Below are 19073 nucleotides of genomic sequence, written 5' to 3'. Positions count from 1 at the left end.
CCGAGCAGTACACCATCGAGTACTTCCAGTGGTACTCGCAATTCTTCTACATGTTTCTCAGTTACCAAATTCTGAGGGTTGTGAAGTCGCGCTACAATCACCAAAGACTCCAGATCAGACTGACCCCGAAGTCTGATTTTTTGAAATATCTGAAGAAGTTCAAGCGGAATATTTGTCTGCTGAAGAAAGCGGTGGACGCGTTCAACGACATCTTCGGCGGGAGCATCCTTCTCAATGTTCTTCTGGCGTCGTTGAAACTCTTCATCTACTTCATCAACATTATTAGAAGCAATCTTACTCCTTACGGGTTGGAAATAACGATTTTTTCCATCGTCTCCCAGATCGGCTTGATGATGTTGCTTTGGGTAAAAACCACAAGTTTTCTTACACACTCTCACATTTTCCTTTCCAGTTGCACATCGTGTATTTGCTCTTGATGTGCGACGCCATTTTGCAAAAGTTCGACGCCATTTTTGCAGCGGTGTACAGATTCGAAGCAACTGAGAGAACTGAGGTGGTACTAGAAGAGGAACTCGTCCAAGACTTTGTGGAATTTCTTCATCACAATGGCCCCACATTTTGCGCCGCCAGGTTTTTCACTCTCACGCGATCCACCATTTTCCACATTCTCAACTCACTCACCACTTTTCTTCTGGTCTTGATTCAAGTGAATTAATTAGATTTTCTACTAGGTTGTTAATAAAAGAGACATTTCAATCGAGATTCGTTTATTTTCACCAACAAAAAATTCTGCACAAGTGAAACTTGTCAAATCATTCAACTCTTAAACTGGACACACACGACTAAAAATGTTATCATGGAATTTATGACTTGAAAGATTGTCGATCTGTTGATGCTGAAAAACCTAGAAGCTGTGAATTTTGGACGATTTTGTGAAACCAGTTGTATCAAAATCTGCACATCTCTCTTGTCACATGTCAGATCTACTTCGGCGAAATTCAGTCTAAGTAGGTCTTGCAAAATGTCGCCACAATCATTCAAAATGGCGTCGCACGAGAATACCACATGCAGTATCACACTCTACGGAACAAAATTAAAACGGTTTAGACCACTTGATAATTTTACTCACCCACATTATCACGATTACTCCGATTTGGGTCAAGTGGAGCAAAACAAAAAACCCAGAGGTGTGATCAGCAGAAACGTCTTGACTCTTGACAATACGGTCCAAGTAGATGATGCTCTTCAAGGAAGAAAAGAGTATATTTAGAAGAATGGTTCCGCCGAAAATGTCGTTGAAGCAGTTGACAGTTTCTTTCAACAGCAAAATCTTCTTCTGCACAGTTTTCGTAGCATTTGGACTTGCCGAAGAGTTCAGTACTCGACTTAATAACATTTTCTGGTGACGGTACCTCGCTCGTACCATTTTGGCCACCACGCAGCAAAACGTGGCAAAGAAGAATTGCGAATAAAACTGAAGAAACTCGACAAAATAGAACTGAAGAAAAGTGTACAAGTCGTAGCAGACATAACAAACGTAGAGCATTGAGGTTATGAGGATTAGAAATGACGTCTGGGCCAGGATAAACGTGAGATAATAAGATTTGGGAGAGGATTTGCCCACAGCGGTTTCCTTCAGAAGTGACACCAATTTGAACCACTTTTCCCTTTGCAGGGTCATCACCACCACCAGAGTGTAGACGTTATGGGTGTAGCGGACAACGTCGGTCAACACCCACAAGACCAGCTGGATCGGGTTAAATTCCAGATATTCTGGTACTTTGTAGTAGAGAGAAGCGCATGAACCCACGGTGAAGAAGCAAAACACTAGGAAATTGTAAGTTCTTTGCCAGACGCTGGGTTCTTTGTTGTCGAGCGCGGATGGAGTCACGGCAAAATTTTTTCCAATGTGGAAAAACATTCCAATTATAAGCAAGTCCATGTCGGAACGATTTTGTGTCATTTGTGACAAGGCAAAATTACTGGCAATTGTGACAAATATTTAATGGTTCAGTGGGTAATAATAGTGCAATTAGTGTACGAGTCCGTTTGCTGTGATTGTTAACTTGTTTTGTTGATCCGAAAAAACAAATCATTTTCTCGTTTGTTGACTCGTTCGGGTCAATAAATCCATACTGTGTTAAAAAACAAAAAATTCTGCGTTTTGGTGAGTTGTTGAATGTGATTTAATTGATTCTAAGTGAAGTGGGAATGTCTCAGGGTGAAATAAAAAAGTGTATACCTATATTTTGTATATCCCTTTATTTTTGGTAGATTAGAGTCTAAGTTCTATTAAGAAAATATATTTGGAAATATTATTTATAAACTATTTTTCATCAGAACGACTTATCTGGAATATCAAATGTTAACAAAACTTCACTTACTTCGAAAGATATTTACAATTTTCGGAAACTCCAATCATCTATCTATCAAGATAAGAGTTGAACAAATTTTTGAAAATTTTTTTTGGAAATTTATTTGGTCAAGGTTAAGGTTCAGTGTCAGAAGTATCTGCTGACAAAGAGTCACCGGAAAATATTTGAATGAAAATTTTAATTTTCCATTTAGGCGCCAAATTGTAATTGAATAAGAACCAGCAGAAAAGTAATCATTGAGTTCAGGATGCTAAAAATGGTGGACCTGTCAATGCAGAAAAATCTCGCAGCATTAAATTCTGGTTGGTTGTGAAGAATAGCAGCAGCAAAATTGAAGTCGTTGCTTTTATACAAGACCAAATCAGATAGAGAGGTTTCAAATTGCTGAGATAAATCTACCAAGAGTTCGAATTCTTTCAAAACCGTGTCGCAGAGCAAAATGGTCCAACAAATTCCGATCTAAAACAGAAAGATTCAATGACAAATCCAGACAAATAAGAGGTCTTACGCAATAACTGAAAATGGAGCAATGTTTACTTAAAGAGAGTACAAGTCCAATACCAAAACTATATTCCGACCATAGATTCTGACCCTTGACCAAGTTGTAAAGAAACGGCAGACTCCTTGTACATCCATAGAAGATGTTCAATAGAATTACCCATCCGAAAATCTCGTTGAAAGCATCGACAGCTTGTTTCAACATGAAGACATTAAACTTGATTTGTTTCAAGAGCTTGACAACATCGTTTCTTTTCCGGCATTTAATTTGGTCGCGCAACAAACAACTCTGAACCTTGTATCTCTCCAGCATCATGTTAAGAACGGTGCAAGCCAGAGCCATGTAGAAAAACTCCGAATAAACTTGGAAGTGTTCGACGATGTACATTTTGAAGATATTCCAACCGAAAAAGTGCAACCAAGCAGCGCAGGTCAACACAGACGCCACACAAAATACCACAAGTGCTATCACAAACGTCAAATTGTTGGTATTCTTCGTGGCAAAACGATCAATTCTGCTTAGACCGTTCACCAGTTTGAACCATTGTTTTCGTTTTGTTGTCAACAGCAACACCAAAGGGTAACAGGTGTGAAGGTAAAGGTTCAAATCGACCATCAGATGGAGAATGAATTGAATGTAGTTGTATCTGGTGTAGAAGTTCATTTCTTGAATTTTGCTCCAAAGGACGACAGCTGTGAAGAGGGAGAATACAAGAATAATGTAGAGTCGTTGAAGAATGGTTGGCTTGAAACTCGCGAGTGTTGGTGGAGTGAGTGCCAAAATGCTTCCGGTCTTGAAACAAAATTGCAGCTTTTTCAAGTCCATCTTGACGAAAACTACGTTCCAACTGCTTTAGGGGAAAGTGGTATCAATTATATTTCGATCGAAGGTGATTATATCTCGTTAATTTCCTATATTTACCTAATTGTTCTTTTATTTACGTTGCGCTACAAACATTAAAAAAATCTTTCTCCATCGACTTAAATCCTGATTTCCAGACAGCCAGTTAGAAAGAATTTTGGTTCTGGGAAAATACAAATTAAATTATTTTGACTACATGTCATGTGACAAATTCTCCAATAAAAACGATTTGTCATTTTGGGACCAGTCACAATGAAATTTCCTGATTATTCATCACTGGTGAAAATTATCGGTTATTTTCACCAGTGATGATTATCAGGAAAATTGATTATACATTTTGTTCGCTGAAGAGTCCCTCGAATAACACTTTTAATCAAAGTTAAGTAGACTATTTTTAAATTGTTTCGGAAATTTTTCAAAAATATTGAATGCAACGTGATACTCTAGAAATGCGTTTTCGGTGAAACTGTAATTTCATCTAATATATTTTCATTATGAAAATAAGACACTAATGAATGTGATCTTCTTGCATTTACCGATTGGGGAAACGCATTCTTGGCAAGGCGTTCAGAAATAGTTTTAAAACATCTTTATTCATTATTCGTTCCTTGGGGTCTCGCGGTCGGGGAACGCTACCGCCAGAGTACACCTATCCATAAGACTAAATTAAATTTCTGCGCAATTTATTTGGAATTCAGTGTCAATCTACTGGTTCAGTGTCAAAAGAATTTGCTGACAAAATGCTACCAGGAAACCAGAATTTTTATTTTGCATTTAGGTGTTGTATTTGAATTGAATAATCACGAGCAGAAAAGTAATAATCGAGTTCAAGATGCTGAAAATGGTAGATCTGTCAATGGAGAAAAATCTCGCTGCGTGAAATTCAGGTTGGTTGTGTAGAAGTGCAGCAGAAAAATTGGAAAACTCGTTGCCTTTGTACAAGACCAAATTGAACAAAGAGGTTTCAAGTTGTCCAGATAGATCTACTAAGAGTTTGAATTCTTTCAAAACGGTGTCGCAAAGCAAAATTGTCCAAACAGTAGCGATCTAAAATAGAAAGATTCAATGACAAATCTTGAAGCATGACATATCTTACGCAATAAACGAGAATGGAGGAATATTTACTTAAATTGAGTACAAGTCTAACACCAACACTGTATTCTGACCATTGTTCCTCACTCTTGACCAAGCCGTTTAGAAATATTAGACTCTTCGTACATCCATAGAAAATGTTGAGTAAAATAACCCATCCGAAAATCTCATTGAAAGCATCGACGGCTTGTTTCAACATGAACACGTTAAACTTGATTTGTTTCAAGAGCTCGAAAATATCCTTTAACGTTTTCATCCTTCCGCATTTGATTTGTTCACGCAACAAAAAACTCTGAACCTTGTATCTCTCCAGCATCATGTTCAAAATGGTACAAGCTAGAACCATGTAGAAAAACTCCGAATAAACTTGGAAGTATTCGACGATGAATTTTTTGAAGAAACTCCAACCGAAAAAGTACAACCAAACAGCACTGGTCAAAATAGATGCCACCCAAAATAACACAAGCGCTAGCGCAAATAACAAATTGTTTGTGTTTTCCGTGGCAAAATAATCAATTCTGCTCAGATTCTTTACCAACTTGAACCACTGTCTTCGTTTTGTTGTCAACAGCAACACCAAGGAATAACAAGTGTGAATGTAAAGGTTCAAATCGATTATCAGATGAAGCAATAATTTAATCAAATTATATTTGGCATAGAGCTTCTTCTTTAGAATTTTGCTCCAAATGACGGCAGCTGTGTAGAGAACAAATACAAGAACAATGTAGCATCGTTGAAAAATGGTTGGCTTCGAACTCGTGATTGAGGGTGGAGTGAGAGCCAAAAGACCTCCAGTTTTGAAACAAAGTTGTAGCTTTTTCAAGTCCATTTTTACGGAAAATACTTTCCAACTGTTCTATTGGAAATTCGTATCAATAGTCATGGCTCGATCGAAAGTGATTAGATCTCGTTAATTTCCCATTCTGGTTGAAAAATTTTATATCATTTAGGGCAAATATGATTAGTCGTGCCTATATTTATTTACTTAATTGTCCTTTTATTTACATTACGCTAAAAAATCTCTCTCAATGACCCAATTCCTTGTTTCTAGATGTCAAGCTAAAAGGAAGATCGATTTTTGGAAATAAACAAATTAAATTGTTTTGGAAATTTTTCCAAAGTTTTGAATTCAACTTGCTACTCTGGAAATGCGTTTTCGGTGAAACTCTACAGAAATTTCATCTAATATATTTTCAATATGAAAGTAAGACACTAATGTATGTGATCTTCTTGCATTTACCGATTGGGGAAACGCATTCTTGGCAAGGCGACCCATTCTGAAATAGTTTTAAAACATCTTTATTCACTATTCATTCCTTGGGGCTCTCGCGGTCGGGGAAAACTACCGCCAATGTTAACCTATCCATAAGACTAAATTAAATTTCTGGGCAATTTATTTGGAATTCAGTGTCAATCTACAGGTTCAATGTCAAAAGTATTTGCTGACAACGTGCTTCCAGGAAAAAAATCCCGACCAGAATTGTTAGTTTCCATTTAGGTGTTGTATTTGAATTGAATAATCACGAGCAGAAAAGTAGTCATCGAGTTCAAGATGCTGAATATAATAGATCTGTCAATGGAGAAAAATCTCGCTGCATGAAATTCAGGTTGGTTGTGTAGAAGAGCAGCAGAAAACTTGTAAAACTCGTTGCCTTTATGCAAGACCAAATTGAACAAAGAGATTTCAAGTTGTCGAGATAGATCTACCAAGAGATCGAATTCTTTCAAAACGGTGTCGCAAAGCAAAATTGTCCAACAAATGGCGATCTACAACAGAAAGATTCAAAGAGAAATCTTGAAACATGAGATATCTTACGCAATAAACAAAAATGGAAGAATGTCTACTTAAATTGAGTGCAATTCTAGCACCAACGCTGTATTCTGACCATTGATCCTCACCCTTGACCAAGTCGTACAGAAATACTAGACTCCTTGTACATCCATAGAAGATGTTTAGCAAAATAATCCATCCGAAAATCTCATTGAAAGCATCGACAGCTTGCTTCAACATGAACACATTAAACTTGATTTGTTTGAAGAGCTCGACAACATCTTTTGACGTTTTCTTCCTTCCACATTTGATTTGTTCACGCAACAAAGAACTCTGAAACTTGTATCTCTCCAGCATCATGTTCAGAACGGTGCAAGCCAGAGCCATGTAGAAGAATGCCGAATAAACTTGCAAGTATTCGACGATGTAAATTCTGTAGAAATTCCAACCGAGAAAGTACAACCAAACAGCAGTCGTCAACACAGATGCCATCCAAAATATCACAAGTGCTATCACAAATGTCAAATTGTTGGTGTTCTCCGTGACAAAGCCATCAATTCTGCGCAGACTCTTCACCAGTTTGAACCACTGTCTTCGTTTTGTTGTCAACAGCAACACCAAAGGGTACCAGTTGTTAATGTAAAGGTTCGAATCGACCATAAGATGAAGAAAGAATTGAATGTAGTTGTATCTGGCGTACAATTTCTTCTTTTGAATTTTGCTCCAAAGCGCGGCAGCGGTGTAGAGAAAAAATACAAGAATAATGTAGCAGCGTTGAAGAATAGTTGGCTTGAAACTCGTAATTGATGGTGGGGTGAGTGCTAAAAGACCTCCAGTTTTGAAACCAAGTTGTAGCTTTTTCAAGTCCATTTTGACGGAAAATACTTTCCAACTGTTGTATTGGAAATTCGTGTCAATAATTATGGTTCGATCGAAAGTGATTATATCTGATTATGATTAATTTCCCTTTCTGGTTGAAAAATTTTATACCATTTAGGTTAAATATGATTTGTCGTACCTATATTTACTTAATTGTTTTATTTACATTGCGCAAAAAACCTCACTCCAATGACCCAATTCCTTGTTTCTAGTTGTCAAGGTAAAAGGAAATTCGATTATGAAAAAAAAAAACAAATTAAAGTGTTGGAAATTTTTCACAAATTTTTAATTCAACTTGGTACTCCGGAAATCCGTTACCAGTGAAAGTGTAATTTTATTCTAAAGAAATTTCATAAAAAAAAAATCATTGTGAAATAAGGCACAAAAAAATTAATAAATGAATTCTGACCAAACACTTTCACATTGATGCTTTTGAGTGTTTTTTTTTCTACATAATTGAAGAGCTATTAATTCAAATAAACAACAAATTTCCCACTGTTTTACTACGCTATCATTGATCTACGTCACTTTTATCGTTCGAAAATCAAATTCAAAAACTTTTTGTTACCTAAATAACCATGAACATGAGATTGGTATCCAAAATAAAATTGTATTGGAGTAATTGGTTCTTTATGAATATTACAATAAAAGGTACAATCAAAAGTGTCTGTTGACTGTTAATATACATAATGCAAATAATTAACATTTTCTTCAATATCAGAAAAATATTTGTTCTGAGACCATCACTTCACAACAAGAGATAGACCCTCTGTCAAAGAAACTGACGTCTTGTTGATGTTTTCCACGTGCACGGTTAGTACCCTTGAGTACCGATAAAAGCGGTACTCTTGTTTTGTACATATTTGAGTCAATACTACAAAAAGTTTCTACACTTGGATGGTACCGAAGGTGTTCAGGTCAAAGCCATGGATCAAATTGGTGGAGAATTTGAAGAAACTAAAGTCAAAAGTGTCGACTCGTTTTTTGACTTGTCTTTTGATGCAGTAGACGAGATAAAATTAGATGTTTCGGAAACTTTATTAGAATTCGATGTCAAGGAAGAGGTCAGTGCTCAGTTTCCAAAAGATTTGCTGGCAAAGTGTTGCCAAGAAAGAAATCAGAATAAGTATGTTAATTGCCTACAGGAATGTCGTATCTGAACTGAATAATTACAAGCGTAAACGTAGTCATCACATTCAAGATACTGAAAATTGTAGATCTGTCAATGGAGAAAAATCTAGCAGCATGAAATTTGGGTTGGTTGTGTAAAAGTGCAGCAGAAAAATAGCAAAACTCGTTGCCTTTATACAAGACCAAATTGAACAAAGAGATTTCAAGTTGCCGAGATAAATTTACCAAGAGTTTGAATTCTTTCAAAACGGTGTCGCAAAGCAAAATTGTCCAAAAAATTGTGATCTAAAATAGAAAGATTCAATGACAAATCTTGAAAAATGCCAGGTCTTACGCAATAAGTGGAAATGGCGGAATGTTTACTTAAATAGAGCACAAGTCTAATACCAACACTGTGTTCTGACCATTGTTCCTCACCGTTGACCAAGCTGCTCAAAAATACCAGACCCCTTGTACATCCATACCAGACGTTGAGTAAAATAATGCATCCGAAAATCTGGTTGAAAGCATCGACAGCTTGTTTCAACATGAAGACATTAAACTTGATTTGTTTCAAGACTTTGACAACTTCCTTCGACGTTTTCTTCCTCCCACATTTGATTTGTTCACGCAACAAAGAACTCTGAGACTTGTATCTTTCGAGCATCATGGTCAGAACGGTGCAAGCCAGAACCATGTAGAAGAATTCCGAATACACTTGGAAGTATTCGACGATGTAGATTCTCAAAAAATTCCACCCGAAATTGTACAACCAAGAAGCATTCAGGATAGTTGCCACCAAAAATATCACAAGTGCTATCACAAATGCCAAATTGCTTGTGTTGTCCGTGGCAAAACGATCAATTCTGCTCAGATTGTTCACCAGTTTGAACCATTGTCTTCGTTTTGTGGTCAACAACAACACCAAGGAGTAACAGGTGTGGACGTAGAGGTTCAAATCGACCATCAGATTAAGAAGGATCTGAATGTAGTTATACTTGGTGCTGAATTTCGTCTTTTGAATGTTGCCCCAAAGGACGGCAACTGTGTAGAAACAAAATACAAGAACAATGTAGCATCGTTGAGGAATGGTTGGCTTAAAACTCGTGATTGTTGGTGGAGTGAGTGCCAAAAGACCTCCAGTTTTGAACCAAAATTGTAGCTTTTTCAAGTCCATCTTGACGACAACAACATTCCAACTGTTTAGTGGGGAGTTCGTGTCAATTATATTTCGATCGAGAGTGATTGTATCTCATTAATTCCCTTTCATGATTGAAAAAATTACCCGATTATCCGATTACCTACATTTACTTCATTGTTCTTTTATTTACATTGCGCTAGAAAACATTCAAAAAACCTCTCTCCATTGATTTAAATCCTGATTTTCTTCAAGGTCACAACAAGAGATCGATTCTTTGTCAAAAAATGGAAGCTTTGTTGACGTTTTCCGCCTGCACGGTTGGTACCCTCACCGCTCTCTCCAACAAATGAACGTACCACAGCTTTGAAAGAGGTACTTTCGGTGTTCAGGCAGAAGCCTTGGTTCACAGTGGTGGAGATTTTGAAGAAACGACAGTCAGTGACTCATTCTTTAAACTTGTCTCTTGATGGATCGATGTCAAGGATCAGTTTCAAAAAGATTTGCTGACAAAAAGTTACCAAAAATGAAACCAAAATCCCAGTATTAATTTTCCACAAAGATTTGCTGACAAAAATGAAATCAAAATCACAGTATTAATTTTCCACAAGAATGTGGGGTTTGAACTGAATAATTACAAGTGCCACCGTAGTCACCGCGTTCAAGATGCTGAAAATAATAGATCTGTCAATGGAGACAAATCTCGCGGCATTAAATTCGGGTCGGTTGTGACGAATCGAAGCAGCAAAGTTGTTGCCTTTGTGCAGGACCAAATCAGACTCAAGGCGTTGAGATAAATTTGCCAAGGCTTCAAATTCTTTTAAAATTGTGTCACACAACAAAATGATCCGACAAATTGCGATCTGAAATAAAACAGTTATGAAAGAAATAATTATCTAAGTTACAAAGCGTACGCAATAAGTGAGAATGGCAGAATGTTTCGTTAAAGACAGTAACACTCTGGTACCGACATTATCTCTTGACCAAGGATTGGTACTATTGACCAGGCTATCAATAAACGCCAGCCCCTTCGAACATCCGAAGAAGATATTGAACAGAATAACCCAACCGAAAATCTCGTTGAAAGCGTCAACAGCTTGTTTCAACACGAACACGTTAAACTTGACCTGTTTCAACAGCTTGACAACATCCCTTGACCTTTTCTTCTTTCCGCATTTCATTTGACAACTCTGTACCTTGTACCTCTCCAGCACCATGTTCAGAACGGTACAAGCCAAGACCATATGGAAAAATTGGGAATAAACCTGGACGAATTCGACGACGTAAATTTTGAAAAAGTTCCAACCGAAAAAGTATATCCAAACCGCAGCCGTCAAAGTAGACACCGCCCAAAAAATCACAAGTACCACCACAAACATCCAAATGTTCGTATTTGTGGTGGCAAAACGCTCAATTTTGCTTAGACCGTTCACCAGTTTGAACCACTGTCTTCGCTTTGTTGTCAACAGCAACACCAAAGAGTAGCAGGTGTGGCAGCAAAGGTTCAAATCGACCATCAGGTGAAGAATTAGCTTAATGGAGCCGTGCGTGGCGTAGAACTTCATCTTTTGGGTCTTGTTCCAAATGACAGCGACTGTGTAAAGGGAAAATACAAGGAGAATGTAGAGTCGCTCAAGAATTGTTGGCTTAAGACTCGTCAGTGATGGAGGAGTGAGGGCCAAAAAGCTTCCGGTCTTGAAACAAAATTGTAACTTTTTCAAGTCCATTTTAGTGACCTAGATTCTGGTGAAAAATACGTTCCAAGTGCTTTCTAGGAATGTTGAAATCATATGAATTATATTAATGTTGATCGAGAGTGATTACGTATAATATTTTCCTTGTTTCAGCAAAAAAAAAATATTTTGAACTTTTAGGAAAATATGATTAATTGTTGTTGCTTTATTGACACAGGACTCCAAAACATTCAAAAAATGTCATTACATAAAGCTACGCTCAAATACATAAGACTAAATAAGGTGATTAAAAATCGTTGTTAGATTTTGTCAATTAAGAGTTCGAGGTTTCAACAAAGCCTTGCCAAGAAAGAAATCAGCATCAGAATTTTTCACTTCTCAGATTTGTCAGATTTGAACTGTATTATAACAAGTAGAAAGGTAGTCATCGAGTTCAAGATGCTGAAAACGGTAGATCTGTCAATGGAGAAAAACCTCGCAGCATTAAATTCAGGTTGGTTGTGTAGAATTGCAGCAGCAAAATTGTGGAAGTCGTTGCTTTCGTACAAGACCAAGTCAGATAGATGGGTTTCCAGATGCTGAGATAAATCCACCACGACTTCAAATTCCTTCAAAATGGTATCACACAACAGGAGGGTCTGAGCAATTGCAATCTAGAACAGAATGATTAAAAAAGAAATATATGAAAGTGGTAAATCTTACGCAGTAAGTGACAATGGTACAATGTTTAGTAAAAGAGAGGAAAACTACGACACCAATACTATCTTCTGACGAAGAACTTTCACTCTCGAGTAGGTTGTAGAGAAATGACAGACCCTTGGAACACCCGAAGAAAATATTGAGCAGAATAACCCATCCGAAAATTTCGTTGAAAGCGTCGACAGCTTCTTTCAACATGAACGCGTTCAACTTGACTTGTTTCAAGAGCTTGACAACATCCTTTGTGGCCTTCTTTCCAAATTTGATCTGGTCGCGCAGCAAACAACTCTGACTCTTGTACCGCTCCAGCACCATGTTCAAAATGGTACAAGCCAGAACCATGTAGAAAAATTCCGTATAAACCTGTACGTATTCGATGACGTAAATTTTGAAATAAAGCCAACCAACAAGGTACATCCAAAGAGAAGTTGTCGAGATAGATGCCGCGGCAAATATCACAAGTGCCACCACAAATCTCCAATTATTTGTGTTGCTGGTGGAAAAACGCTCAATTCTGCTTAAACTGTTGACTAGTTTGAACCATTGTCTTCGTCTTGTTGTCAACAGAAGGACCAAACAGTAGCAGGTGTGAAGGCCAAGAATGAGATCGACCATCAGATGAAAAATCAATTGAACAGAACTCAATATGGGGTAGAACTGCTTCTTTTGTAGTTTGTTGCAGATTGTGGCGATTGTGTAAAGACAAAATACAAGAGAAACATAGAATCGTTCAAGGACGGTGGGCTTGAGGCTCGTCAGTGATGGGGGAGTGAGTGTCAAAAAGCTTCCAACCTTGAAACAGAATTGTAGCTTTCTCAAGTCCATTTAGGTGACTTAGTTTTTGTTGAAAAAGTCAACACCACCACTGTGTCACGTAAGATTTGAAAATAAGAAGGAATCTTCAATTTTGAAAAAAAAAATCTAAGACTCGTTCGAAAATGTCAGGTAAATTTTTTTTGCAAATGTGTTCTGGGATGTTCCTCTTGTACAATTTTATCATTACGTTAAAATTGAGCACCCCATCAACAACCCAACTATTCAAACCAAATTTAAAAATTGAAATTGCATAAAATCAAAAAAATAGTCAATTTAATTTTTGTGTTGGTAATTTCTCTCAAAACCGCTTGATACTAAACTAATGCGAAGTCAACGAAAATCAGAACCATAACGCAAAAAACAAACATAAAATACATTATTCAGGGAAACACTCTGCCCCAGTTATTTATGACAAGTTATCCCCTGAATAATAAAAGAGCTATTATGTCAAATAAACAATAACCTTCGTGGTAATTCCGCCCGCATTCATTAACCTCCATCCGCAACAAAACCCACTCCCATTATGGATTTACAAATAATAAAAACCTTCTTCAACTTCGGAAAACTCTTTGCCCTGACACCGCCATCACCTGACAGTACCAGCTCGACACTCTGTCAAAAATTATTTGTCCTGTTGATGTTTTCCGCGTGCACTGTTGGTACCCTCGTCTCATTTTACTACAGAGGGCCGCAGTACGCGCAACTGGTACCGATCAAAGCAGTACTCTGGTTGGCCACAGACATGAGTCGCTATTACCAAAGTTTCTACACTCTGATAGTCGTGATGCTGTTCAAGCGGAACCGGTGGTCCCAGCTGGTGGAGAATTTGAAGAAGCTCGAGTCGAAAAGTACCAACAGTCATCGGTTCTTGTTTGTTGCCGCTCACCTCTCATTCTGTTTGCTTTTGGGTACCATGAACTTCGTCTGCGTCACTTCTTTCGGATCCAATTGTATCAAACTCTACCACTCGGAGTATTACCAGTTCTACTCACAGTTCTTCTATATGCTTTTCAGTTATACAGTACTCAGACTGTTGGTGGCGAGGTATAGGTACCAAAGAACCCTGTTGAAGCAGAAAATCATGACGGAGAGGACGCGATTTACCACAAACCTTGAGAAAATAAGATGTAGTCTCATAACTCTTAAAGAGACTGTGGACATTTACAACGACATATTTGGTACTGTTACGCTGTTGAACATATTTTTCATCTCTGGCAAAACTCTCGTTTATTTCGACAACATCGTCAAGAGGGAAACTGCTTTCAAGAGCAACAGACGCGATGGCAACTTGCTTCTTTATTTCATCCAAAGTGGAGTCATGACGATCTTCTGGGTGAGATTTATGCCAGTCAAGATTTCTTTCTGCTATGTCATTGCTTTCAGGGTGGAACAGCTGCAAATGCTCTGATGTCTGATGCAGTGACCAGAGAAGGTGAAGATATCGTGATGCTGTCTCATCGGTTAGAACTGATTGCAGCAGATCTGACCCCTATCGAGAAGAGATGTTTGAAATATTTTATCGACACCATTTGGTGCAACCGCCCGGTGGTCACCCTCGCCAGATGTTTTCCATTAAACCGAGCGACAATCTTTCGCATTGCCAGTTCGATAATTGCGTTTTTCCTTGTTGTGGTTCAGTTCTAATAAATCTACATCTTTTACTATTTCTAATATAAGTGGTCCACCAACGGTTCCCTGCGTCACGCTTTACAGAACATCATTTACATATCTACAGGTTTTACTACTTTCTAACATAAAAAGCACTACTTTTTGTGATACAGAAGTGGCCCACCAACGGTTCCCTGCGTCACGCTTTACAGATCTAGTCTTCAGACGTCTGAATAAACATTTCTTTTTTGCATACTTCTATTTTATTATGTGAACAACAAAAAAATTTAAATAGTATTAGTAGCTTTGAAGAGGTCCTTGAACAGCTTCTTGCGTCACGCTCTAAAGATCTAGCTGAATTATGACAAGAGTGAAAGTGAGAAGAGTGTTCACAACGCTAAAAGTAGTGAATTTCTGAATAGTGAAAAATCGAGCAGCGGTGAACCTTGGACGTCTAGGTAAAATGGTGTTATGGACAATGCTGCCCGTGCTAAAAGAATGTAAAATAGTGTCATACTCTTCGATGATTGCTTCACACAGCTGCGTTATCCATAAAATCCCGATCTGAAAATTTGTCGAAGTACTAGCACCAGACATTGAGATTAAAAAAGTCAAAATCTTACCATATTTAAGCCGAGTTCAATATTCTGGAGCAGAAAGAAATATTGCGACTTGTGTTTAAAAGTAGTCCTCGAGCCCCTAATCAGGTAGTGGATACAAACCATGATCTTCGGAATCACAACACAAATATTGAGTAGAATGAACCAACCGAAGACATCGTTAAAAACGCGAATCGCACATGTCAACTCGTGAAAGTTGCGTCTTAACCTTGACAAATGTACCTGACTGCGAGCCAGTACAGTTTGGTACTTGTACCTTGCCAAGATCATTTTCAAGATGACGCCAGTCAAAACGTTGTAGAAAAATTGGCAATAGTTGTGTAGAACTTCGAAGAAAAAGAAGCAAAGACTGTACCAGCCAAAACTGTAGTACCAGTAGCACAGTTCCGTGATGATAACACCTCCGACAGTGACAAGTGGTACCAGGGCTGTCAACAAATACGAATCTTGTTTGGCCTGGTTGTCGATGTTTGCAAGACAGCACATCAGTGTGAACCAGTGCTCTTGTTTGACCACCACGAGGGTGTAAAAATTGTGGGCGTAGACGTTTACGTCGATGAGTACTTTGAGGACCAGTTGGATTTTAGTTAGATCCACATAAAATATCATTCTGCTGTACCAAGTGTAGATTGTCACAGCAGTGTAAAGTGTTAAAATTGCGGATTTGTAGATTTTTTGGAAACGAGATGGCTTGGAGCCCGTCAGAGAAAATGGAGTGAAAGCAAGACATTTCCCGATTTTGAACAAGAGTTGGATGACTCGACGGTCAGCCATCAAAAAACTGCAAAGAAATCTCGGTATTGACTCGTTTTGAACTGATCCCAAAACAAACATTTTAAAAGAGAAAAAGTTACGTGATGAGGCAGTAAAGTATGTTTGATTAAAAACTTAAATGTGTTCGAGAATGTGAAAACGGAGCTATTAAAAACGCATCAAGCGGAAAATAAATGACCACTTTAAATCCAAAACTTTGCTCTAGATACGAATAAAAAATCGTTGGTGTAAATACAACGCCCAAAGAAAACTTGATTGGGAAGCTAACATAGAAGTGGTACTCGTGCAGCTCCTTGTGTCACGCTACAATGATGACAAGAGTAAAAGGGGTGAATGTGTTCACAATGCCAAAGTTAATAGATTTTTGAATGGTGAAAAAGCTTGCAGCAGTGACTCTTGGTCTCACATGTGAAACTGTGTCGTAAAGCTTGTTGGTTTTGTTGAGCGCCTGCAAGAGCTTTTGGTACCTCTACCGAATCCCACAGCAAAATCTGAAATGATGTCAAGACATGAGACTGATAATGGATGAATTGTCAAGACATTACCGCAGTTAAGGCAAGCTGTTTTCTTTTTCTTGGTAGAATCATGCTTTGATTGAGGCTCTAAAGATCTACCTGAATTATGACAACAGTGTACGCGAGGATGATGTTCAGAATGCTAAAAACAGTGGATTTCTGAATGTTGAAATATCGAGCCGCGGTGAATCTTGGAGGTTTTTGTAAAACTGTGTCACAGAAAACGCCGTTGGTGTAAAAAAAATGCAAAAGCTTTTGACACTCTTCTGTTATTGAGTCACACAGCTGACTTATCCAGAAAATTCCAAGCTGAAAGACATTTAAGCATTAAAACTATTTATGGAAATAAATGGTACTAAAAGATTACCAGTACTGAGATAAGTTCGCAATTCTGCACCAGAAACAAATTTTGCGACTTGAATTTAAAACGAATCTTAGACCCTCTGATCAGGAAGTGGACAAGAGTTATGATTCTTGGTATGATAACAGAAATATCTAGAAGAATGGACCAGCCAAACAATTCATTAAAAATGCGAATCGCAGATGTCAACTCGTGGAAGTTGCGTTTAAATCTTGTCAGAAGTATTTTCTGACGACACAGAAGATTTTGGTACCTGTATCTTGCTAGTATCATTCTCAAGATGATGCACGTGAATATGGTGTAAAAAAATTGACAATAACTGCGGAGAACTTCGAAGAAGAAGAAGCAAAGACTGATCAAACCGAAGCTTTCGTACCAGTAGTACATTTCTGAGAGGGTGACAACTCCGAACGCGACTAGCGGTACCAGTGCTGACAACACATGCGGTTCTTGACTGTATGGGTTATCAATTTTTGCAAGGGTGTGCATCAAGGTGAACCACTGTTGTTTTTTGACAACGACGAGAGTGTAGCAGCTGTGGGCGTAGGCGTTTAAATCGATTAGAACTTTACAAGCGAGTTGAATTTTGCTTATTCCAGCGTAATATACCATTCTGGTGTACCAAGTGCAGATTGTCACAACTGTGTAAAGTGTTAGAACGCCGAATTTGTATATTTTTTCCAAACGACATGGCTTGGAGTCTGTGAGAGAAAATGGAGTCAGGGCAAGACATTTTCCGACTTTGACCAAAAGTTGGATAACTCGGAGGTCAGTCATGGAAACACTGGAAAAAATTGTGACTGTCCGTTCGATTTGGAATGATCCAAAGTCGAGAAAAATGAGCACTTAAAGTCATAGAGTTACATTACCAGACGGCAAAGTAGTTAATGGATTTGGTAGAAAAGTACAAGACAAAAAAAGTCCTAGTTTTTCGTGTTGACTTTTGTAACATAAAGCTTGATGAATCAACAACGCAAACAAGCTAAGTGATCAACAACGCATCAATCTTGAGAGAAATAAATAGAAATAGAATTTAAAAGTGGTCGTTGTACGGTTATAGATCAATTTGAATTATGACGAGAGAAAAAGTGACGAGAGTGTTCAGAATGCTAAAAATGGTAGATTTCTGAAGGCTGAAAAATCTAGCAGCTGTGAATCTTGGTCTCGTTTGCAGCACCATGTTGTAAAGTGCATTATTCTTATTGAACGACTGCAAGATTTTTTCGTATTCTTGTTGTACTGCATCGCACAATACAATAATCCATAAAACACCGATCTGAAACCATGGCAAAAGATGAAACAAAGAATGACCAAATTCACAGAGCTTTACCGAAATTGCGACATTTTGGACCAGATGAAGATACTGCAATTTGGACGTGTACCGAACCGTGGAACTTCTCATCAGGAAATGGAAATAAACCATGATCGTCGGAACTATAAAGCAAATATGGAGAAGAATGGACCAGCCGAACATATCGTCAACAGCACAACTTAATCGTTTTAATTCGTGCAGATTATGTCTGAATCTTGTCGGTTGTCTTTCGTTGCGACGGAGTAGGTTTTGGTATTGGTACCTTGCCAGTACCATTCTTAAAATGGTGTAAGTCGCTGTGATGTAAAAGAATTGAGAATACTTTTGGACAGCTTCGACGAAGCACAGACCAAGAGCAACAAAGCCGTAGGAGTTACTCCAGTAGCACAGTTCTGCAACTTTGACAACACCGACTGCAAGCAGCGGTACCAGAACTGTCAAGACGCGTGGTTCTCGACTGCTTTGACTCTCGACTCTCGATAAATGGTCAATTAATTGGTACCAATGCTCATTTGTGACCACCATTGTAGTGTAATAACAGTGACTGCAGAGAGTGACTTCGGTGACCATTGTAAAGAAAAGTTGAATTTTTGGTAGTTGGACGTAGACTGACATTGTGTTGTACCACGTGAAGACTTTGAACAACGTGCATGTTGTGAAAACTGCATATTTGTATATTTTTTCAAATCGACTCGATTCGGCATTTGTCGGAGAGGATGGAGTCAAGGCCAAAATGTGTCCAATTTTGAACAAGATTTTTATCGCTTGAAGATCCCCCATGAAAAATGTCTGGACTTGAGTGGACAACACGTTATGATAATGTGAGTCAGGACGATCGAATCTGATGACCTAATGGGTAGGTACTCTGAGATCGATAAAACTGTAGTTAAAGCATTAGACAGTAATGACAAAGATGATAAAGGAAAACAACAAGAAATTTTTCAATTTTGAACAACTTGAAACAAATCATTTCCTGTTCATCTGGCAC

General features: G+C 38.1%; 4 protein-coding genes across 4 annotated transcripts; 1 reads left to right on the top strand and 3 right to left on the bottom strand.

Annotated features, from left to right (window-relative positions):
• Positions 1-1034: 1034 nt before the first annotated feature.
• LOC138129456 (uncharacterized) lies at positions 1035-3222 on the bottom strand. The gene is made up of 4 exons (XM_069045754.1): positions 2995-3222; positions 2736-2795; positions 1095-1297; positions 1035-1041 (listed from the first exon to the last, which is right to left on the bottom strand). The coding sequence occupies exons 1-4, from the start codon at positions 3220-3222 to the stop codon at positions 1035-1037; spliced, it is 498 nt and encodes a 165-aa protein (XP_068901855.1).
• A 1248-nt stretch (positions 3223-4470) lies between these two features.
• Positions 4471-5617, bottom strand: LOC138129455 (uncharacterized). The gene is made up of 3 exons (XM_069045753.1): positions 5545-5617; positions 4850-5124; positions 4471-4743 (listed from the first exon to the last, which is right to left on the bottom strand). Exons 1-3 carry the CDS (start codon positions 5615-5617, stop codon positions 4471-4473), a joined length of 621 nt encoding a protein of 206 aa, XP_068901854.1.
• Positions 5618-6282: 665 nt separating this feature from the next.
• Positions 6283-12421, bottom strand: LOC138129454 (uncharacterized). Its single transcript, XM_069045752.1, has 3 exons — positions 12196-12421; positions 8961-9592; positions 6283-6555 (listed from the first exon to the last, which is right to left on the bottom strand). Exons 1-3 carry the CDS (start codon positions 12419-12421, stop codon positions 6283-6285), a joined length of 1131 nt encoding a protein of 376 aa, XP_068901853.1.
• Positions 12422-13532: 1111 nt separating this feature from the next.
• On the top strand, positions 13533-18568 carry LOC138129453 (uncharacterized). The gene is made up of 3 exons (XM_069045751.1): positions 13533-14228; positions 14279-14355; positions 18418-18568. The coding sequence occupies exons 1-3, from the start codon at positions 13533-13535 to the stop codon at positions 18566-18568; spliced, it is 924 nt and encodes a 307-aa protein (XP_068901852.1).
• The last annotated feature ends 505 nt before the right edge of the window (positions 18569-19073 follow it).

Source organism: Tenebrio molitor, chromosome 4 (genome assembly GCF_963966145.1).
Source record: "Tenebrio molitor chromosome 4, icTenMoli1.1, whole genome shotgun sequence".
Classification (NCBI taxonomy): domain Eukaryota; kingdom Metazoa; phylum Arthropoda; class Insecta; order Coleoptera; family Tenebrionidae; genus Tenebrio; species Tenebrio molitor.
Note: the sequence above shows the minus strand (reverse complement) of the source record. Positions and strands in the feature narration are given on the sequence as shown.